General features: G+C 39.1%; 2 protein-coding genes across 5 annotated transcripts; both read left to right on the top strand.

Annotated features, from left to right (window-relative positions):
• Nucleotides 1–13,517: 13,517 nt before the first annotated feature.
• Nucleotides 13,518–17,499, top strand: LOC106441179 (secreted RxLR effector protein 161-like). Of its 4 annotated transcripts, none has more exons than XR_007322763.1 (5): nt 14,107–15,823; nt 16,028–16,102; nt 16,209–16,314; nt 16,797–17,008; nt 17,119–17,499. XR_007322763.1 is itself a non-coding variant. In XM_048756116.1 (3 exons), the coding sequence occupies exon 1, from the start codon at nt 13,973–13,975 to the stop codon at nt 14,726–14,728; it is 756 nt and encodes a 251-aa protein (XP_048612073.1). In that variant the 5' UTR covers nt 13,518–13,972; the 3' UTR covers nt 14,729–15,823; nt 16,028–16,102; nt 16,209–16,550. The 4 variants fall into 4 exon arrangements, 2 of the variants coding, with proteins under 2 accessions (XP_048612073.1, XP_048612074.1); XR_001287858.3 differs by having other exon boundaries at nt 14,113–15,823; nt 16,209–16,340; XM_048756116.1 differs by lacking the exons at nt 16,797–17,008; nt 17,119–17,499 and having other exon boundaries at nt 13,518–15,823; nt 16,209–16,550.
• Nucleotides 17,500–19,915: 2,416 nt separating this feature from the next.
• Nucleotides 19,916–23,258, top strand: LOC111214479. The gene is made up of 6 exons (XM_048755447.1): nt 19,916–20,193; nt 20,278–20,491; nt 20,573–20,912; nt 21,034–21,062; nt 21,270–21,693; nt 21,785–23,258. The coding sequence occupies exons 1-6, from the start codon at nt 19,916–19,918 to the stop codon at nt 22,468–22,470; spliced, it is 1,971 nt and encodes a 656-aa protein (XP_048611404.1). The 3' UTR covers nt 22,471–23,258.
• The last annotated feature ends 372 nt before the right edge of the window (nt 23,259–23,630 follow it).

Raw genomic sequence — 23,630 nt, 5'->3', positions numbered from 1 at the left:
AAACATACATGCTCAGCGGGAGACCGACTCGCTCAGCGGAGACACTGTACTCCGAAGTATGTTGGTAGGCTTTTCATTGATCGTGTTGGAATCATTGATGGGTTGAATCCGCAGCATATCACTGATGCAATGAAGAACATGTTTGGCATGACGCTTGATTACACCACTTCATACAAAGCACTTTTATATGCACAAACATTGGTGAGAGGATCAGCAGAAGATGGGTATTCGCGTCTGCCATCATATCTCGAGCAAATCTCCTTAGCAAATCCCGATTCTATCACGGCTATAGAACTTGATTCTATGAATAGATTTAAGTATCTATTTCTCTCTTTTGGAGCTTCTATCAAAGGTTTTAAGTATCAGAGAAGGGTCATTGTAGTGGATGGGACTCACCTAAGTGGGAAATATGGAGGTGTTATGTTAGTTGCAGCCGCACAAGATGGGAATTTTCAGATATTTCCATTGGCTTTTGGGATCGTAGATGCTGAAGATGAACCTTCTTGGGAATGGTTTTTCACAAAATTGGCTAGTTGTGTATCTGATGAGCAGCCTCTGGTGATAGTCTCTGACAGGCACGCGGCCATTAAAAGTGCATGTGATAAGGTGTTTCCTTGGGCAACCCGAGGAATATGTTATTATCACCTTCAAGATAACATTGTCAAAAGGTATAAAGGGAAACATCTCTTGTACTTGGTGAAAGGTGCTGCTTATGCTCATACGGTTTCAGATTTTGACCGGTACATGGCTGAGATACGGAGTGCAAACCCAGACCTTGCAACGTATTTGGAGAATGCCGACGTCAGCCTATGGTCAAGGGTTTATTGTCAGGGGGACAGGTACAACATAAAGACAAGCAACATCGCTGAATCTATTAATTCCGCTCTGAAGCGAGCTAGAGGATTTCCGGTTCAGTTCCTGTTGGAGTTCATAAGGGAGAAGCTAGGAAAGTGGTTTTGGAAAAGGAGAGAAGATGCTTTGAGTCTCCCAATTCAACATAGTCGAGGTGTTGAATACTTGCTTGCTGTTCGATCGGAGATAGCGGATACGATGACGGTACAACCAATTGATGGATGGCGATTCTTTGTGAAAGGTGGGAAAATGGACTGTGTGGTTGATTTGGAACATGGAAAGTGTGATTGTGGTGTCTATGCAGTGGAGAAAATACCTTGCTTTCATGCTATAGCTGCTGGAACATCTGTTGGTTTGCATATCTCCACACTTGTATGTCCAGTGTACTCAAAGGATTTTCTGTTTGCAGGATACTCAGTGAATATATATCCTTGTGTTGGACAACAAGTTGAGGAACGCACATGCTTTCCTCCGGAAGTAAAACGTGGTCCGGGAAGACAGAAGAAATCAAGATGGCAATCTTGGTTGGAGCTATCCAGGATGAGGGGACGCAAACCCCGGAAGCAACACAGGGCTTATAGATGCTCAAAATGCAAGGAAACTAGCCATACGAAACCACAATGTAAGTCGTCCAGTGATTAGTCTTCCAGAAGACTTTCCATTAAGTCGTCCAGGGTTTTTTCTTCCAGAAGACCTTCAAGTTAGTCGTCCAGTGTTTAGTCTTCCAGAAGACCTTCAATTAAGTCTTCCAGAAGACTTTCCATTAAGTCGTCCAGTTAGTCGTCCAGTTAGTCGTCCAGGGTTTTTTCTTCCAGAAGACCTTCAAGTTAGTCGTCCATTGTTTAGTCTTCCAGAAGACCTTCAATTAAGTCGTCCAGAAGGTCGTCCAGTTAGTCGTCCAGGGTTTTTTCATCCAGAAGACCTTCAAGTTAGTCGTCCAGAAGACTTTCAATTAAGTCGTCCAGTTAGTCGTCCAGTGTTTAGTCTTCCAGAAGACATTCAATTAAGTCATCCAGAAAGTCGTCTCGTTAGTCGTCCAGTGTTTAGTCTTCTAGAAGACCTTCAATTAAGTCGTCCAGAAGGTCGTCCAGTTAGTCGTCCAGAGTTTTTTCTTCCAGAAGACCTTCAAGTTAGTCGTCCAGTGTTCAGTCTATGTACTAAAAATTTGTGTTATGAACTTATATGTGTCAACTTCTTTGTCAAATTGCACTACCAAACAAATTTGAGATGGTCTTGCCCTTTATATTATCCGAAATATAGTTACAAAAGGTCACTGCTCAGAGACTTTCCAGACTACTTACAGTTAAGTCGTCCAGACGACTTAACTGTAAGTCTTCTGCGCAGAATATAGTTACAAAATAGGGATCAAGTTCAAATACAAAATAGGGATCAAGTTCAAATACACACATCAGCCTAATCTATCATACAAAATCATCTAAAGTGGCCTGTTTATCACCCGTCATACTTACCCAGGATGTCATCCATGTCCTTGTTTTCGAACTCATGCGCGTCAGGAAGCTCTTGAAATATATCCACCGCCATCTTATCCCTCATACTCTTCCCGTTGGCCTTAGCAAAGTCTTTTTTACTAAACTATATCCCAAGAGCATGACATTCAATGTACTTTAGAGTGTACACGCCACAATCACCAGCTCGGGCCGGAGGTATATTGGTCGGTCTCTCATATGTGAATGGCTCCAGGCTGTATTGGGCACGTAGTTCGTCTGAGGAAGCGCACTCAACAAGCAAATAAGGGACCATGTAGAGAAAAGGCTCCATTACCACATCGAGTTCTTCTGGGGAGATACTGGAACAAATGCTGTCAAAGACGACTATGTGCCTCTTAGGGATCGATATCCAAATAGCAAACCAATGGCTGTCGGCGAAGTTTACTGGCGCATAGATATCATCAATATCCGTCCCCCAAACCTTGTTTGATTGGCAAAATGATGGTATAGTGCCTGCATAATAATTCCACGCCCCACCAGGGAGTCCTCTTCCTAAACCGTTTTGATCGGGCTTCGAGTCCTTAAAATCCTTGAAGTTGAATCTCCATTGCTGAGCAAAGAGATGATCAAGGAAGCACATTCTCTCGCTCCTGAAATGTTGTGGGTTAGCGTTGTACCTCTTCCTCAGCACATTAATCCAAGCATTAATATGCTGCATATAAAATAAAGTACAAGTCAGAAGATATCAGACGACTTAGTGGTAAGTCGTCTACGTAGAAGACTTACCAGACGACATACAAGTAAGTTGTCTACGTCATAGCAGAAGACTTACACAGTCCTCCAGCCACTCTAGGGAGGTTCGGAGGATTTGATACCACCAAGTTCTACTTTTACGTGGTTTATAATCGAGAGCAGTTCTATAATAACTGCAAACACAAAATGTTGAAAAGCAATCAGGTTTTATGGAAAAGCAAGCTATTATGTAAAAAGCAAGCTATTATGGGAAAAGCAAACACTTACGGACAAGATTTCAACCACTCAGCGAGCTCCTTCAACTTATTCTTGTCAATTGGTGCAAAAGGATTATAGCCTGAATAAAGCTTTCTGTTTGAAATGATCACTCTGGCCGTCCTGTTTGCCGTATAAGGAGATTTCTGTGATCGGGCAAGTTTCCTTGTTCGATCACTCTTTGCACGGCAAAGTGCCAAAGCATCATCCTTCTTTTCTAGATATCTAGCATCCTCCTTCTGTAAATCTGAAACAGTAGATTGATTTTTGTCCAATAGAACAAGGCTCGGTTCTGGAGCTTTATCTTCCGAGGTACTAGCATCTGCGGGCACAGCTGCGGGTACATCTGCGGGCACATCTGGACCTTTATCCTCCGCCAAGCTCTTCCTTCCCGCGTTCGTCCCATTGACACTTTCACTCTGCAATATACAAGATGGGTTTATACAATAATAACCAATGAGTGTCTTCAAACATGAAACAAAATACATAGATAAAATCCAAGGATTTGTTACTAACCCTGGGTTCGAGCGTCGGTTTAGGTGGAGAGGTAGTGTTTTGAGATGATGTCCCTTTCCGTTTTGTGGTGATACCAACCTTCTTCTCCACAGCTTCCACCCTTTCCGACAGATACTTGATCTCCTTAAGGCACGTCCCAAACCCTTCCCTCATGGCATCAGCTATGTCCTTGAACATAGTTTTAATATCCTCTTTGGTCAAACCACCAACAGTCGTAGTCACCTCTTCACTAGCCTCTGCAGCTGCCTCTTCACTAGCCTTTGCAGCTGCCTCTTCACTAGCTTCAGCAGGTGCCTCTTTACGAGCTTTCTTCTGAGGTCTTGGACTGTCTTCCTTCACTACCTTTTTCTTCGCTGGACTCACAACCGCCGACTTTGTATTGACCCAAGTACCGGTGACTTCCCAGCAATCCATGGTCCACTTCCACGGTTTCTTCACAAACATGAGTTTAATTATGTTCTCCGCGAGCGGGTCCTCAACATCAAACTCCCATTTTGGAAACATTTCACCAGTGTCCTTTTGAACAAAGTTGATCACCCTAGTCTGCAGTAAATAGAAGATATGAACTTAGATATTTGACGGATTAAGAAAGATGGAAAGAAAAGACTTCACAGACGACTTATAATTAAGTCGTCTGGAAAGTCTTCCAGCTGGACGACTTAGTAGACGACTTATAATTAAGTCGTCTGTAAAGTCTTCCAGCTGGAAGACTTAGTAGAAGACTTATAATTAAGTAGTCTGGATAGTCTTCCCAGACGACTTAATTATAAGGCTTCTACTAAGTCATCCAGCTGGAAGACTTTCCAGGCGACTTAATTATAAGTCTTCTACTAAGTCGTCTAATTGGAAGACTTATCAGACGACTTAATTATAAGTTTTCTGCGAAGTCGTCCAGATTGAAGTAAATACCTGACTGAGGATAGCCTCTTTAAACTGTCTGCGTCCTATGCGACCCTTGTAAGCCAGTATCGGGGGAGACAGATTGTTTGGGAGAGGATTACCAAAAGTAGCACCCAATTCCGGAAGAGCTGTGTACACCTAGACCTGGAGAGCTTGCGCAAACCCATTAATAGTGTAACAACCCGAAATATCTCTGCCCTTCATAGAGTCCATCAGCACCTTAAACGCGACTCTCACCCATGGATAATTCTCAAACCGTTCTAGCTCCATCACTAGCCTTGCCAGACTAACCCGTGTAGGAGTTGAATACTTTCTCCCTTCAATGTATCCAGTGAAGATGGCAAGGTACGCGAGCCGCTTGCGTTCATCCCGAGACCACCCTTCGCATCTCTCAAGTGCTACTATTATCTCCTGAGTAGATGGCCCAACTTCGACATGAACTCCCAGCATCTCCCAAAAAGAAGTCAACTCCTTTGTAACAACAGAGTGAGGTCTCTCAAGGTCCTCGATGTACTCGCAGTTTAAACCAGTGAGGTGTTCAAACTCTAACAGTGAAAACCTCACAGGTTCTGGACCAACGAGACTCCACAGCTCGTACTTCTTCTTTATGTCCAGCTGGAAACCGAGCATGTAGTGAATCAGCCTTGAAGCCCAATCAAATCCCAGCTCTTGGAACTTGATGAAAACTCCCAACTTCGACTCCTTCAGCTCTTCATATTCGTCATCATGAAGAGCTTTCTTTAAAGCAGCATGCAACGTCCAACAAGTATGATACGAAATGCTATGCACTGCGGGGGGCTCTTCCCCTAATGTATATATCCTACGGGGGAGTTCTGGCATCTCCATTTTTTTTGCCTGCCTGCAAAACAATCAAAGACAACCATCTCAAACAATCAAAGACTTATAATTAAGTCGTCTGGCAAGTTTTCCAGCTGAAAGACTTGTAATTAAGTCGTCTGGAAAGTCTTCCAGCTGGAAGACTTCCCAGACGACTTAATTATAAGTCTTCCAAGACTTCCAGTTTTATGTTCATCTTTTCCTCAATCAATCACTCGACAGTAAGAGATATAACTTACCGGCGGCGGAGTTCAACGAAACGCCTCTGAGAGAATGCGCGCTAGGGTTTCCTCTCGGATCTTAAACGGTGGTGAGAACGACGGTGATAACGGCGGAGAGATAACCGGCGGTGAGAACGATGAGAACGATGGATTAGAGAGAATCGACGGAAATCGCCTTCGAAATCGCCTTTGAGAGAAACGGCTTCTGATTTTCGATAAACAGTGAAAAAAAAAACACCTTATATATGGCCGGTAAATAATCCGGTTAGGTTAAAAGTACGTTGTAAAATTAAAGGTTTGGTCCGGTTTGGACGACTTACTAGTAAGTCGTCTGTTGAATATTGTACATCAGACGACTTACTAGTAAGTCGTCCCAGACCCTAAACTTAACCCCTAAACTAAATTGACTAAATTAACTAACTAACCACGTTAGAAACCCGTAGTTATACTTAAATAGTGTTTACTATACACAAAATTAAAACACTGAGGTAAATTTTAAAGTTTTCAAAAAAACATTTATGCATTCCAAAATCTAACCCTAAGAACACATACAATACTACAACATATGTTGGCAAAACCTAAACCAAAGAATATCATGACTCACTACTTTCACTCATCTATGTTGAAAACAATTAACTTTTGTTATATCTTAATTTATATCTCTTAAAACATATATTAATTACATGATTTCAATTTTTCGCTTATCAAAATATTTTTTACAAAATTTTTAAATTATTTCTAAGTAAAACTAGTCCAGATAAGTCGTCTGGACGACTTTCTGGTAAGTCGTCTGGACGACTTACTGGAAAATCGTCTGGACGACTTACTGGAAAATCGTCTGGACGACTTACTGGAAAATCGTCTGGACGACTTACTGGAAAGTCGTCTGGACAGACGACTTACGGGGGTTAGAAACGTAAAAATTTTTTGGTTTTTTTGTTTGTTCACAAGGGGTTGGTTGTAATTTCAATAGCCTTTTAGGTTACTTTTGCATTTGATTCAAGTTTGGGTTAACCTTTGTGTTTGAAATCAAATTGTGAGTCATATTTGGCAATTTTCTCTTTATATAAAGTGTTTACTTTGGAGAAGCCTGTTGATTCAATCTCTGGTTGTTTGTTATAATGATGGCTACTATGGAGAAGCCTATTGATTCAAGCCATGGTGATTCTGCCACTTCTTCAAATCAGGTACCACTTCTTCAAATCAGTATAGACACATACAAACATATGTATGCAAAGTACGAATTTTTGAATGAATTAGACATGTCTATAAGAGGAATTGTGGTTCTTGAACTGAAAATATGAATGTTTTTTTTGTTCTAATTGCATGATATGGCATCTTTGTTTTAATTTTAATGAAAATGTTTAATAATTTTTTTTAAGAACCTTAAAATAAGAAACTTGCAATGGAGACATAAAATGACCAAGGTTCTTAACATAGTCTCTTAACCAAATTTACTCTTTAAATACTATTAAAAAATAAATTAAGAGACCCTTAATGGTCTCTAGGATAATGATGCTCCTACATGTAATAAGGATACATACAAAATTAGTTTCCTAGAAAGATATTTATATTAGTCTTAATTGTACCATCTTATACAATCTTTGTCTAGTGGATACCAGTATTTTGTACATAATCTTTATTTATAACCAATTGTAGAGTGTTGCTCAAAAAAAAACCAACTGTGGAGTTTACTTGTTATGGATTATTGGATTGGAATCATATATCATCCGGATTCCCGGCACTCATCTCTTGGACCCAACACCCCATCATCGACAGAGACATATCAACTGCCCTTAAAGCTCTTTTTCGAAGAAACCCTTAATTTACATGGTTGGCACAAAGCGAAGCTCATGCGCATCTTCACTAGCCATGATTTAGACCGCATCCGATGTATTTTCTATTTTTACCTCTATAATAGAGAAATTCTATAATAGAGATAGATTTTACCCCAATATATTTCTCTAAAATAGAGATCTCTACATATATAACAAAATATAGAGAAATGCTATTTCTTCCTCTATAAATAGATGAAAAAATAGCAATCTCTATTTTAAAGGCCAAAATAGAGATGAGTTGGAGTGATTTTGCTTCCAAATGTTATTATAGAAATAGAAATAAAGGAGGGTCGAAGATGCTCTTAGGCCCAGTTCATCATGCATGGGAAAGTACCAAATCATGGTAGACAAGCTTATATCAATCAAAGTTTGGAGGCATCAAGAATCCTATTTTAATTTCTTGCAGTTATATCTTACGGGTATTTTTACAAGGTTAAATGTGTTTGTTTTGTTTGACAAAAAAAAATGTGTTTGTTTTTATGTGATTATTTTATTTAGTACTTCCATCTTTCTTGGGGTATTTACTATTTAGGTCGTCAAACATGAGATGCATGTTCAAATTGTTTTGATGTTTTTTTCACAAAAGGAATGTTATTTTGAAATTCGTTATAGATAACTAACAGTTCACAACTGCCTAGCTAGCGCTCTGATTACCATCGTAAGTTAATAACATTGGGTCACAAAGCGCAGATACGGATAAGTAAGTTTGTGAGCGACAGTGTATATGTTAAGATTATATAGATCGGTATCGGTTTGAAGAAATCATGAGTTTCAAGAATTGGGGCCAGGTATACAGTATCAAATCTCTAAAACGTTGAAAACAGAACACTAACATATATATCTCATAACTGTTGGAACATTATATTCAAGATTGATTCTCATTCATTTATAAACTTGAACTAGAATAAACATCAGAGAGATAACATTTCAATGATTTATACGGAAAAAATAAACAAAGCATACTAATGTACCTTTTCACAATGATTGTGGACTTTTGTTGTTCATGAGATAAGACGATCTAGAGTTTTCGTAACTAGCTGCAAGATAAAAAATAGAATGACCATAAAAAGCATCAACTCATAAAACTCCTTTTATCCACAAAAACGATTGAACACTAAAAATAAGCAAAACACGATCCAAAAAGGTCACATTTGTTTATTTCTTGTCAATCAAACAAGCACAACCCTAGACAAAAAGTTACCATTTGGGAATTGAGTTTTCTTCGTAACACCTCAAAGCCTGTAAAATACAAGCAAATCGAAACCCAACGAATTTCTCTCATTCTTAGGTTCAATTCCTGTAGGAAGATGAGCCTAAATTGCCTCACTTGCCACACCTTGCAAAGATCAGACTCGGACATAGACATAGTAAGCCTTAAAGATTCAAACATTGAAGGAAAAAACGTAACGTCAGGATATGAAGATGGTAAGGAACCGAACAATGTTGCCAGCGGTGAGACGGGTCAAAATGGGACATCGCAGTAAAGTTGCACAAACACAAAGATTATAAGAACTAGCACTTCTTATTAGATTTAGAAACTCTCTCAAAACTAAACCTTTCAATGTGTTTCTCTTGATGGAACATCTCTCCACGAGAACTCTTTATATAGGAAGAAGTTACATCTTTTCCTAAGGGCGAAACTACATCTTTTCCTAATAATAATATGGAAACATTCCTAAGCTCGATATGTTTTCCTTTTTTCTTAACCCATCAAACTTCACTTTAATGAGTTAACTTGCTCCTCAAGTTAATTGGAATTATCCAACATTCTCCCCCTTAATTCCAACTTGAATCTTAGGTATGTTGATCTTCTTAACTCCGATGAACTTGCGCATTGCTTCGAACTTGATCCTTGCCAATGGCTTAGTGAGTATGTCTGTCTTCTGCCCCACTCCAGGTACGTGCTTCACTTTGATAAAGTCGAACTCCACACATTCTTGAATGAAATGGTACTTCGAGAGTATGTGTTTGCTTCTACCGTGAAACACCGGGTTCTTGGTGAGGGCTCTTGTTGTCAATCTTCAACACGACCTTCTTGTCTTCTTTGTTCATGATCTCGACCATCAACTCCTTTAACCATATTGCTTGTTTTGTAGCTTCCGTAGCTGCCATGAACTCCGCCTCACATGAAGAGAGTGCCACTATGGGTTGCTTGCACGATGTCCACGTGATCGGCGATGTTCCTAGGTAGAACATAAACCCTGTAGTGCTTCTTTCATCATCAACGTCTATGTTATGGCTGCTGTCACTGTAACCTGTAATCTCTGTTGTTCCATCCCGTTTGAAGAAGAGACCATACTCTGTAGTGCCCTTTATGTATCGTATTAGATGCTTCACTGCTTCTCCATGACTCACTCTTGGACTCTGCATATATCTGCTTAATACACCAACCGAAAATGCCAAGTCCGGTCGTGTATGAAGAAGATACCTTAAGCATCCTATGATGCTTCGATACGATGTTGCATCAATCTCAGGTTCCTCCTCCGTCTTTGATACTTTCAAACTCGTGTGCATCAGAACGTGAGTATAGTTACATGACTCTATCTTCGTCTTGACAAGTATACCTTGCGCGTATCCTTCTTGTTTGATGTGAATGCCATCAGCTCCTTGCGTTACTTCTATACCAAGATAGTATGTAAGCATCTCGAGGTCTGACATCTCAAATCTTCTTGACATATCATCTTTGAATTGCTTGATAACATTGAGCGAAGTCCCTGTTACAAACAAGTCATCGATGTATATAGCTATGATCAGAAGCTCCCCCTTCTGTTTCTTTTGATATACCGCAGGTTCCTTGGTGCACTTCGTGAACTCCATTTCCTTGAGAACACGGTCGAGTTTGATGTTCCAAGCTCTTAGAGCAACTGGTGCAAACACTTCGTCGAAGTCTATGCCTTGTTGTTGCACGTAGCCTTTTGCGACTAGCCTTGCTTTGTATTTGATCACCGTTCCATCTGCATTCCTCTTGATCTTATAGATACACTTCAATCCTATCGGTTTCACACCTGCCGGCTTCTTGACGAGCTTCCAGGTCTTATTTTTGATGATAGATTCGATCTCTGCCTTCATTGCATCGATCCAAGCTTGTATCACTGCAGCTTCGATGTAACTTTCTGGTTCACCATCGATGGTGAGCAATAGTCTGCCACCTTCAAATTCAGCAAGTAGGATGTAATCATCGAACCGCTTTGGTTTTCTGATGTTACGGCCATATCTTGATGTTACATGCTGATCTTGGTTTGCATCGTTGTTCTCTGCTACTTCGTGGTGTTGGTGATCTTGATGCTCATCACCATCTCCTTCTTCTGTAACATCAATATGAGGAAGCTTGAATGATCTTGGTTCTTCGTCCACGTTTGTTGATAGTGTATAAGATGCGGTGAGATGTCTAGTTACACCGTTTTCTTCAAAAAAATGAACGAACTCAGAGGATGTGAACTCTCCTCCTCTATCGGTGCGAAAAGTGTTGAGTTGTAGCTTCGTTTGATTCTCCACGTACTCCTTGAACTTTTTGAACCGATCGAACGCTTCACTCTTCTCTCTTAACAGCATCGTCCACATATATCTTGAGTAATCATCAATTAAGATAAATACATATCTATTGTTTGCTGGTGTTGATGGTGATATCGGACTGCACAAGTCACCATGTACCAACTCCAATGCGTGTGATGCTCGATACTTTGCTTTAGGAGGGAAAGACTTCCGAGTTTGCTTCCCAACTAAGCAGGCATTGCACACATCTTTCTCGTGTTTCACCTGAGGCATCCCTACTACCATCTCTTTGTCTACCATATTCTTCATGACTCCAAAGTTCACATGTCCTAGCCGTGCATGCCACGTCCATGTAACATCCGTTTCTTGTATTTGAAGACACTTCGGATATTCAACCTCCATTGGCGTCTTGTACAATCGGTTTGGTTGCCTTGCGACTTGTACTAATAGCCTTCCACGGGGATCTTTCAGCATCAGTAAGTCTTCTTTCATATTAACCTCATAGCCCATCTCGGTTGCTTGTCCAAGACTTATGATATTGTGTTTAAGACTTGGGATGTAGTAGATATATTTGAGTGCTCTTCTCTCCCCTGTTTTTCCGATGAACGTGATCGAACCTTTCCCAACAATCTCGACGTTTGATCCATCACCGAATTTGACTTTGCCTTTGATGCTCTCATCTAGGTTTGAGAAGAAATCTCTCTTGCCTGTCATATGGTTACTTGCACCATTGTCAAGGTACCATATACTCGTATTTCCATCGCATTCATCAAACCTCTTAGGAAACACTCTCTCTTCGTTGAGGAATACCACTTCATGCATATATAATGCATCTGCTTCTTGTATTTCCGTTAGGTTAGCTTCTTCTCTTGGTCGTGTAGGACAATGTGACACGAAGTGCCCCATCTTGTCGCATCGCCAACATCTAACCTTAGAGTAGTCCTTCTTGGTCTTGTCTGAAGCTTCTCCTCCTTTGTTATGACCATCAGAACCATTAGACCTTCCTTGCCCTCTTCCTCTTCCACCATAACCTCTAGCTATTCCTCTTCCTCGCGAGTTGCTATGGCTTCCACGACCTTGTGCATCATTCTTTACAAACATTAGCTTCGATTGATCTTCATCTTGGGTTTCTTCTTTGATGCGTTCTTCGAAAGCCTTCAATCTCCCAACAATGTCTTCGAATCCCGTTGAATTTAGATCCAACGCTTGTTCTAACAAAGCTACGATGTGAGTGAACTTCGTTCTTGGAAGTCCCTTCAGAAATTTCTTTCCAGCTTTGATGCTTCCATTATCTCTCCCAACGCGGCTGCTCTCGATGCTAAGCCTGAAAGTTTTCCTGCGTAGTCATCCACCGTGTTTGTGTCTGTCATCTTCAATTAACTCAGACATCAAAGTTTGTAACCTTGCTTCTCTCACGCGATCAGCACCTAGGTTACAGGATTTGTTAGCTTCCCAAATCTTCTTCGATGTATCATGTTCTCCAATCTGAAGTATTAGCGCCTCCGGGACTGATTGAAAGATTAGAGCAATCACCATATTGTTCTTCTTTGCATCGTTACTCCCTGGATTAATCGTATCCCAAACTTCGTATAAACGAAGCATCACTTTCATTCGCATCGACCATACGGTGTAGTTGGTCGATGTTAGCATCGGACATCATATGTCCTTCTTCATCTCAAGACCTTTATCACGTGCTTGAGAATCGTCTCCCATGTTTTGATCAAAGTTACAACTCCTCTTGTAAACGACCTTCGAAACCTGGAGCTCTGATATCAATTAAAGTTGCACAAACACAAAGATTATAAGAACTAGCACTTCTTATTAGATTTAGAAACTCTCTCAAAACTAAACCTTTCAATGTGTTTCTCTTGATGGAACATCTCTCCATGAGAACTCTTTATATAGGAAGAAGCTACATCTTTTCCTAAGGGCGAAGCTACATTTTTTCCTAATAATAATATATAAACATTCCTAAGCTCGATATGTTTTCCTTTTTTCTTAACCCATCAAACTTCACTTTAATGAGTTAACTTGCTCCTCAAGTTAATTGGAATTATCCAACACGCAGGCTCTACAGCGCGGACGCCGTGGTCTATAGGGATCTTGACGAGCCCAAGCTGGCAAGAAGCAGTGGGCTTAGAAGGGATTGGAGCTTTGAGGATCTAAAGAAACAAAGAGATGAGATAAAAATTGGAGAGACAATAAAGGGATAAGTCAGATTATCTCCTTTGTTTCTTCTCATGTTCTTGTTGTTGTTAACTTGTACGTTCCTTTCAAACTGTAAGGATAACCCACCGCCCAATGTTAAGGTTCATATATGTACATTCATTTTCCTAACGAATAATATTCTAGAAAAATTACCTGAAATCGATTATAAAATCAAACGAATCTGAGGTCTTCAGAATCATTTTCTTTCCTTAGAGATTTGAATATATACAAAAAAGAAGAAAATCTTCAGAATTCAACGATGAGATGTTTTCTTTGCGCTTTACATACAATTTAGGCATTTAGCAAATCTAGGAAGATTCTTCTTTGCCGGTGCAAGATGTTAAAGAGGTTTGACAGCTATATGGTCAAGTTGCGCTGCGACAAGAGTCCTTATGACTGTTGTGTCTACATGAGCAAGGTGGAGGATAAGTCATATATCTACCTGGTGCTGTATGTAGACGACATGCTGATAGCTGCCAAGAAGAAGTGTGATGTTCAGAAGCTGAAAGAGCAACTGAGTTCTGAGTTTGAGATGAAAGATTTGGGTGATGCAAGGAAGATTCTAAGAATGGAGATCTTCAGGGATATGACAAAGAAGAAGCTGTTCTTGTCACAAAAGGCCTACATTTAAAAGGTCTTGACAAGATTCGGGATGCTTAATGTTAAACCTATCGATAATCCACGTGCTGCAAATTTTCATCCTACCATGAGTGATGAAATGTCTGAAGGGGAAATCGATTATATGTCACGTGTTCCTTATGCTAGTGCTGTAGGAAGTTTGATGTATGCTATGGTTTGCACAAGACCAGATCTTGCACACGCAGTCAGTGTTGTGAGTAGGTTCATGGTTCAGCCGCGAAAGGAGCACTGGATCGCTGTGAAGAGGATTTTCCGGTACCTTAAGTGTACATCTGATATTGGTCTTGTCTATGGAGACAAGGATCCGAGACTGGTTACTGGGTATTCTGATTCAGATTATGCAGGAGATGTGGACAGCATGAGATCTATGACTGGTTACGTATTTACTTTGGGTGGTTCTGTTGTGAGCTGGAAGGCGATTTTGCAGTCGACAGTGACTTTGTCTACAACTGAGGCAAAATATATGGCATTGACAGAAGCTGCTAAGGAGGCAATATGGTTGAGAGGATTGGTCAGTGATCTTGGTCTTCATCATGATCAGGCTACTGTGTTTTGTGATAGCTTAAGTGCGATCTGCTTAGACAAGGATCAGGTTCATCATGAGAGAACCAAGCATATCGATGTAAGATACCATTTTCTGAGAGATGAGAAGAGGATTGAAGTGAAGAAGGTAGGAGCAGCTGATAATCCTGCGGATATGTTCACTAAGCCGGTTCCTCATAGCAAGTTCAAGCATTGTCTTGATTTGCTAAACATCTCAAGCTGTTAAATCTGGCCCTGATGGGCGTTTGGCCCTGAGGGGCATCTGGCTCGAAGAGAGCATCTGGCTCAAGTGAGGGCATCTGGCTCTGAGGAGCATCTAGTCCGACGGGACATCTGACATCTGAGTTTGACGGAACATCTGAGCAAAGAGAGAGTCTGGTACATCTGTATTCTGAGCACGAAGAAGTGCATTCTAGTACATCTGATTATGGAGAATTCAAGTCAAGGTGGAGATTTGTTGAATAATGACTTGAATTTGTTGGGCCTTAGTCTTTTGAGGCCCACTAGTGCTAGAGTTTTTCGGGACACAACTATATATATTTTGTGCCTCCTCTAAACCTAGTTAGCAGCCGTAGAAAAACTAGATCTGATTTTCTTGTGGACAGATTTCTGTAATTCCTCCATCAATAAAATATCTCTTTGCCCGTGGACGTAGCCGTTAGGAGTGAACCACGTTAAATCTCTGTGTCTTTCTTTATTGTTTATCCATCTGTTAATCTATATCTTCTCACATCCGTCCGGATAATTCTATTTTATTTCGGAGCCAAATCAAAGGCAACAGAAGAGCTCAGATAATTCTATCTCTTTACGTTATCGATTTTTAAGACATCCCACATTTACTCCCTCCTGGTGCTGCCACATGAGATGCCAGATAGATAAGTAAACACTTCTCATTGCGACACGAGTCAAGGTAAGCAAACGCACCGTTTCATTTTCATGTTCCCGTGTTGTGTTTGGGCTTTAACGTTTTACTCTACAAATCGAACTCAATACAAAAGACGAGTTTCGTCTTCTCCAAAGTACAGCCACCAAAATCTAGGGTTCGTGTTTTGCTTAGATCGTCAAGACCAGTTACGTTCTTCTTCCTTCTTTGACACCAAAGTGTGGTTCTGTAGCACCAACGATTCGTCTATGTGATCCCGACTCAGTCTGCATTGCGGCTGTGTCAGCGATCTCTTCTCAATGCACAGATCATAGTGGCGTTGTGTCTTGCAGCGGCGATCGATGCTGTGGAGGATCCGGTTCGGTTAAGGCATGTGTTTCTTTCTAGGCTGAAGAGAGGTGATGAATCAGAAGATGAACAAACCTGACTTTGTAGTAGGTATCATAATTTTCCAAGATCTGTTATCGTATTATATTTTTTCTGGATTCGTAGTTCACTAAACAACTTACTAGATCATTGGCCCAACGTTAATTGGAAAGGTGAGCGTTACCTTGATTTATGTTTAACGCTTCAAGTTTGTTCCTAAAGCTGTCTTTTTTCTCCCTCACATTCATGTGTTTTTTTTGTTGTTGTTTCTTGCAGTATCCAACTCAACATACTTTGATTGGTTGGTTCCCCCCTCATATTCATCATCAAATTGCTTTCTGCAGTCTCCAAGTAAGCTATGAACATCTTTCAAGAATAGTATTTGTTACTTTTACTTGAAAGTTTTCAATCCTTTGTATCAGAAAGTAGTTACTAATTTGCATCTTTTGTTTTAAAGTCTAATAGTCCTAAGGAGAAGAAGAGATACGGCCATAAACAAGCATTGGATATTGACGAGGCAAACACCGTCTCTATCACCGTCAATCATCTGCCACCTCGAATCAGTTTAGGACTTTACTAGGATTCTGGAGTTGAGTTTTTGTTTGCTTGCTATGTGATACTTGATGTAATCTTTGCTTGAGACTGCTCCTACTTACGAATTATATGATTCCAGTCACTGTGATGTGTTTGCCTGAGTGTTTAAACACGTCCTGTCTATTTCTATAGCAATGTGATACTCGAGAAGAAACGTTCTATGTTTTATGTTACTAAAGTGATCTGAAGCTTTGTTTCTTTTCTCTATTTCAACCTTATATTTGAGTCTCTCTCTCTCTCTCTATTGTTCTGCTCAGTTATTTTAGATGAATATAGCGTATGTATCCCTTCCTTCTTTATGTTTAGAGTGTTTTCATTTTTACTTGGGCAACTATCTGCAGTTTCATGTTAGAATATCTTTATACACCTTGGAGAGAATCCTTTTTGAATCGCTGTTTCCTTCAAAATGATAACCTAACATTCTTCTATTTACTTCATTACTTGTGTACAGGCTCAGCTTCTTAAAGCTTGCGGCACAACACCAGCTACACCGGTTAAACTTAGGAAAGCATCTGAAAACCTGGAAACTCCTCAACGTGGAAAACAATTTACATCTTCCCAGTTTGATTCTTGGATCTCCAGTTACTCTGATGCAGTGTTTCACTTGGATGAGAAAAAACCTGAAGCCTATGGAGAGGAGGTTTCAGAGCAAACTCCTAGCAGGTGAAGACGTGCCAGATGTTACTTTTCTCAGCTAGATTCTTACATAACTTAATAAGTTCTGAAGGTTTCATGGATCTTGAATTTACTCTTCTTTTTTTTCCCAATATCAGTTGCGTAACGTATTCCCAAAACAGTGCAAAGATCTCCACTGGATATAGACATGCTGGTGAAGAAAGCTAAGGAAGCATTGGTGCTGCATTCAGGGATGGGGTAGATATAACCACCAACCACTGACAGCAACGGGAAAGAGAAAGTCAGTGCCGTTTGAATGTGATTTTGATCAGTCTTACTTATATATAGGGATTGGGGTGTCATTATTATGGAAACGAAAGGGTGCAAGTAAGGATTTTAGTCATACATCGTTTTTCTCATAAGTCCATTTTCCACACACCCTAAGGGCTTATTAGCGGAGGTTCTGTGGACCGCCCGCACACATTAACATTTATATACTGTGCGGGCATTAACATTAATGTTAAATTGATAATTACATATTTACAACTATATAATATTTATGTTACATGTATGTGGTTAATATGAAAGATTCGATGTTACATATTAATATTTATACTATGTTTATATGAACAAAGAGTACGTTAGAACGTTTACATTAAAAAATTTAGTGTTTCGTATAAACAATATGAGTTATGGAAAATACAAAGTACCTTAAGTCCATAAAGTAGAGAAACCAGACCTTAAGATCAAGGTTTCGAGTTCTGTCTAGATTAAGGTAAAACTCACACATCATATAAGATCATATTTCCCATGTTTTGAGCGCCAGATCATCATGAAGAGTGCTCTCGATTTTCTTAGCACCAACATCTTTCCAGTCTATTGGAAGTACTGTCCCAATAGATTCCAGTTGATTGTGCAATACTGCAAAATAGTCAATCAAAATGCCAAAACATTATAATTTTCATGAGAGAAAAAAGACTAAATAGGAATATAGATAGATAGATACTCAAAAATGATTTGCTATAGCACTCCTCATATCCTCATCAGAATTCAAATATATCTCACGGAAGAACTTGTTCGAAGCAGTGTCTCTTTCAACCTTATCGTTCTTCTATTCTTCTTCGCTTCAGCTTCAAGCTTGTCATAGTCCTTTACTTTCTTGGAAGAATGATAAGCCGATCTCATTGAAACCTCTTCACCATTACACAAACAAATAATATAAATTTTAAAATGAACCTAGAATTTATTTATATATGCTGAATTATCATCTAAAAAAAAGTTTGACGATAATTTCGTTTGATAAAATATCAATAAGTAATAAGTATGTGTAGTACAGTGGTTATTAAAATATGGATTTTGTATATATTGATAACATATGTATAACGTTTGATTTAAAAATATTCAATAGATACATATTAGGGTAATTCTTTAAAATAGCTATTTTTAAGTTTTTGTCACAAAAATAGCATTCAAAAAATAAAATGACCAAAATAGATTTTTTATTTTATTTTGAAACTTTAAATATTTATTTTTTATTTTTAAAATTTGAAACCCTATCTCCAAAACTCCACCTCTTAATTTTAAACCTTAAATCTAGATTATTAATCCTTGGATATAAGCGCATATTTACTTTTTAATAAAACTTATTTTGGTCAATTTCGTACTTGAAGTTTATTTTTGTGAAAATAAAATAAAAAAGGATATCCAAGAAAATTTTTCATAAAAAAACCACGTAAAACTTCAACATATATAATATATTATACGCAACGACTTCTAAACACAAACATTAAAATAAAATGTAATAAATTTAATCTACATAATCCCTCAACCCTAAAGATTCTTAACAACTATAAACATTCTAATACATTTCTGTTGCAAATGCTAACACAAAACACATGCAATCAAAATACACAATAAAATTGTCATACAAATCACACGTAAGTTATATCCTGTGCGAAGCGCGGATCGATCCTAGAACGTTTATAGTTGGTTCAACCATGAACCGGTCAAGTAGTCTGATTGGATCCATGCTAGATAAAGTTTACTTTTTTACATAATGAAAAAAGTAAACTTTATCGTGAGAATATTCCATTTCTCATCTGTTCATAATGATGATGTCTCATGCTAATGTAATGTTTGTTTTTGGTGGCACCATGAATGGATTCCAGACATGATGAGAATAAAGAGCAAGAGTAAAAGACATGAATGTTGACATAAAGCAATAAAAAACAAGAATAAAGACATGAAGAACCTGATTGATCATGGACAGGAGATCATGGCAGGAGATCATGGACATGAAATCATGAACAGGAGATCATGGACAAGAGATCTTGGACGGGAAATCATAGACAAAAAATTATGGACCAAAAAACTGAAGCAAAGAAATGTGTGAGATTGATTTAAATATCATGACTATAGTCTTGGACGAATTTAAACAAGTGGAAGCAACTGGATGGAGCTGTTGGAGTATGTAAACAAGCCAAAGTCACATGATATGCTAAGGAAGGAAGAGAGAAGGGAGTTGTCACTATCTGAAAGTGACTTCCCCATGGTCTCCATTAGTTTATTCATCTCCATTAGTTTATTCATTCTCATTGTCTTATTCTCCTTGCTAGATCTATTTATGTAACTATTGTATACACTAAATCTATCTAAGGAAAAATGTTCCTCAAATATTCTTGTCTCTCTCTTGGATTCCCTCACATATCTCTCTTAGTTCTTCACCAAAATCTCTCAAACAATTCTCATAAACTCTCATTAATTTTCATAAACTTATATGGTATCAGAGCTACAAGCTCTTGAAACCTAAATCTCTTCCGCAAACTACTATGGTTTTATTTCTCTTTAAAGTCTCTTATCATTCACACCAGTCTCTCTCTTCTGTTCTTGAACTGTTCTTGAATTTTTCCAGTTCTGTTCTTGTGATTCTTGATGGATTCAAGAGAAAACTCAAGAATGGTGGTGATTCCAGTTACTCTTAAAGGAGCTAACTATCTACATTGGGCAAGGCTTGCTAAGACAGATCTTGGAGGCAGAGGGCTTTGGGAGATTGTTGAAGAAGGCAAGCCACAAAAGAAGACTATCCTAGGAGAGGATGGCAAAGAGGTTGTTGTTGCTGATGTTGGCGCCAAGAAGAAATGTCAAGAGGACCAGTTGGTGTTGTCCATTCTTCAGCACAGTCTTGACCGCTCACTTCAGGAAGGTTACTCCTATTGTGAAACTTCCAAGGAGTTGTGAGATACACTTCAGAAGGTATATGGAAACAATTCCAACTTTAGTAGAGTCTTTGATGTCAAGTGGGCTATCAATACTCTTAGTCAAGAGGACAATGATTTTGATAAACATTTTGGAAAGTTCATATCCTTGTGCGCTGAGCTTGAGATGCTCAGGCCAGCAACTATTGATCCTGATGTGCTTAGTCAAAGAAGAGAGCAAGACAAGGTCTTTGCTTTGCTTCTTACCCTCCATCCAAGTTATGGTGACCTCATCAAGCACATCCTAAGGAATAAAGAGCTACCTTCTCTAGATGAGGTATGCTCTGAGATTCACAAAGAGTAAGGCTCAGTTGGTTTCTTTGGAGGAGGAAAGAAAGATCTGGTGCTTGCAAACCAGGCTGATGGAGCAGCAAACAAAAGCTCTTACAAAACTGAAGACAAAAAGGTGTGGATTTGTGATCATTGCAAGAAGAAAGGTCATGGAAAGGACAAGTGCTGGATACTCCATCCCCATCTCAAGCCACAGAAGTTCAGGACAGGTTACAATGATGCCAAAGCAAACTTCTCTGGTGATATTGGTGAGCCATCTATACAAGGCAGCATGCGCCAGACCAATAAAGCTTGTGAGAACAAAGGGGGAGCTTCCAGCAGTGGCTCAGTCTTAAGGAACACTCAAGATGAGACCATCAGGAGATCTGATATTGAGGCTCTCATCAAGCTCCTTAAGGATAACTCTGGTAACTTCCTTGAATGCTATAACTAAATTTAATTTGGCAAAACCTTTAGTTATAGATTCAGGAGTTAGTCACCACATGATCAATGATTTAAAATTAATTAAAAACATTGTCTCTGCCTTAGGAAATGTTACAATAGCTAATGGTGAAAGAGTACCAATTAAAGGAGTAGGTGATCTTAGGTTGTTTAACAAAGATTCTAAAGCTTTCTATATGCCTAGCTTCACCTCAAACTTGTTATCAGTTAAAAAAACTATAATGACTTGAATTGCAGTGTTACTTTGAATGTCTACTTTCAGGATATTGAAACTAGTAGGTTGCTTGGCAAAGGTGTCACCAAGGGAGACTTGTAATTTTTAGGGTTATCTTGGGCTGAGTGGAGCAATTCTTGTTCAAATGTACCACATTTTCTGTGAAGGTGACCCAGCGAATTACCTTTTTCTCTTGGCCGTAGTACCATCAATTTTCATCTTGACAATGATGCCCTTCGTAAGGGCGTACGACGCAGTCGTCGCTGGCCACAAGAAATACTTGAACGGTCTCTCCTCCATCTCCTTGATCGTTGTCTCCTATCTTATGATCGTCATATTGGTTGAAAATGTTATCGGAATGCCAAGGTCCATGAAGATATGCTCTTTCACTCTTTTAGTTCTCTTGCTCGGTTTTCCTCTCTTCGTCGCAGTTAGAGCGCATAATGAAGAGAAAGAGAGACTCCTGTCTTTGGATTTTCCAGTTACCGAGAGATCTACCTTGCTTGACACTCCTAAGCCCAACACTTCGAATGGTAAGGGTTAGTTTTGGTTCTGAGGTAGTGGCAAATGATATGTTAGTTTTTTTGTTAGTGATTGTCCTAATACATTTCAATTAACGGACAAATGTTGATGTTGTCACGACCAATGACATGAACGTCCCGGAAGCAATATGTACAATAAACTTCTGGCTTCTATTCATGGCGATGATATGTGGAATGGGATCAGGGCTCGCCACGATAAACAACATCAGACAGGTGGGTGAGTCACTTCGCTACTCTACAGTTCAGCTCAATTCTTTGGTGTCTCTTTGGAGCATATGGAGCTTCCTAGGCCGGTTTGGGGCAGGTTACATCTCAGACGCATATTTACATAGTCATGGCTGGCCAAGACCGGCTTTCATAACCTTAAGTCTAGTCATAATGGCTTTAGGTCACATTGTTATGGCCTCTGGTTTTCTAGGAAGCCTATATATCGGTTCCTTGTTGGTTGGGTTAGCGTATGGCTCACAATGGGCACTCATGCCGACTATAACGTCTGAAATATTTCGGATTCTTCATATGGGAACTATATTCTATACAATTGGGATAGCTAGTCCCGTTGGTTCTTATATTTTCTCAGTGAAGGTAATAGGCTACTTTTACGACAAGGTAGCTTCTGAGGATCATTCTTGTTATGGGAGTCATTGTTTTAGGACTTCATTTGTGATAATGGCGGTCATGTCAGTGCTTGGATCTCTTATTTCTTTTGCGTTGTTCCTCCGCACAAAGAAGTTTTATGCAACGCTTGTGGCCAAGAGGATCTTGAAGTGATTAATTCTTGAAGCTAGGGTCTGGACTCTGGATTGTGACTCTATTTTTTTGGCATTTTCCCTTACATTTCAAATATCGTTTTTAAAATGTGTGTTATGGATTGTTTGAAAGCAATCAAAAGGTGAGTAATATAATCAGAAGAATTGATCATATATAATAACCTTACAAATTACATCAACAGCCATTTGATAAACTAAGAGATTGTTATTCAATTAAAATATAGGGTTAAACTAATTTGTGGTTCACTAAATATTTTCAGTTCTGCATACATTTTAATTTCCAATAAGCTGTACTATTTTACGTGCGAATTAATTATCTAGTTAATTATGTGTCTGCCTATCGTAATGCTGGTTATATAATACAGTACAATAGTCAGGCCTGACAATTATACAACTCACCTTGTCTGGTAAACGTGTCCAGAGAGTCAGGAGCTCAAGGCTAATACCCGTAGATCTCGCAAGAGCAGCATATTAACTAAACAGTTTGAATGTTAAATTAATTCTTTTATTCAGTCTCGACGATCACGATGTCTACAGAACAATTGAACACTTCTTATTTTCATTCAACTCCCAATTTGTTACATCATCCAGAGCTGAGATTTCCTTATCATACAGTTGTGTAGTATAAACCAAAATTAGCAGAGAGATATGGAGAGAGTAACACGTTGTAGACTCTAGGGTTTACGACCCAGCCACTATCTTGGATCTGTTTTTGTCAGTATTTGTTGTGAACAAACTTGAACCAAGAACGAAAAAGACCAAGAATACTCAGAGAAAAAATACAATTGAGGTAAATATAAGTTTTAGGATTTGTAAAATTGAGATCATCAAGTGGCTGATGTTATGACCAAACTTTTGTTCCCTCAACAATTTTATCATCTTATGTCCAAGATGAGTCTTCGCAATATCTTTGGAAGTTCATCTTGAGGGGCCTATTGGTTTATGTATACCTGTTTAGTAGTTTGGTTAGATTAGTTGGTTCAATATCAATTGTATAACTGACTATATATACATGTAAATGAGCATTTTAATCAATAAGAGATATTTTGATATTATCCTTTTTCTTGTCTCCAAGGAAGCTTGTACTTAACAGCTCTCTCCTCCTTTTGATAGCTATCTTCTTGTTTCTTGCTTCTTACGGTTCTTGTTTTTAACTTTTGA

The sequence above is a fragment of the Brassica napus genome, chromosome C4 (assembly GCF_020379485.1).
Source record: "Brassica napus cultivar Da-Ae chromosome C4, Da-Ae, whole genome shotgun sequence".
In the NCBI taxonomy this organism is placed as follows: Eukaryota; Viridiplantae; Streptophyta; class Magnoliopsida; order Brassicales; family Brassicaceae; genus Brassica; species Brassica napus.
Note: the sequence above shows the minus strand (reverse complement) of the source record. Positions and strands in the feature narration are given on the sequence as shown.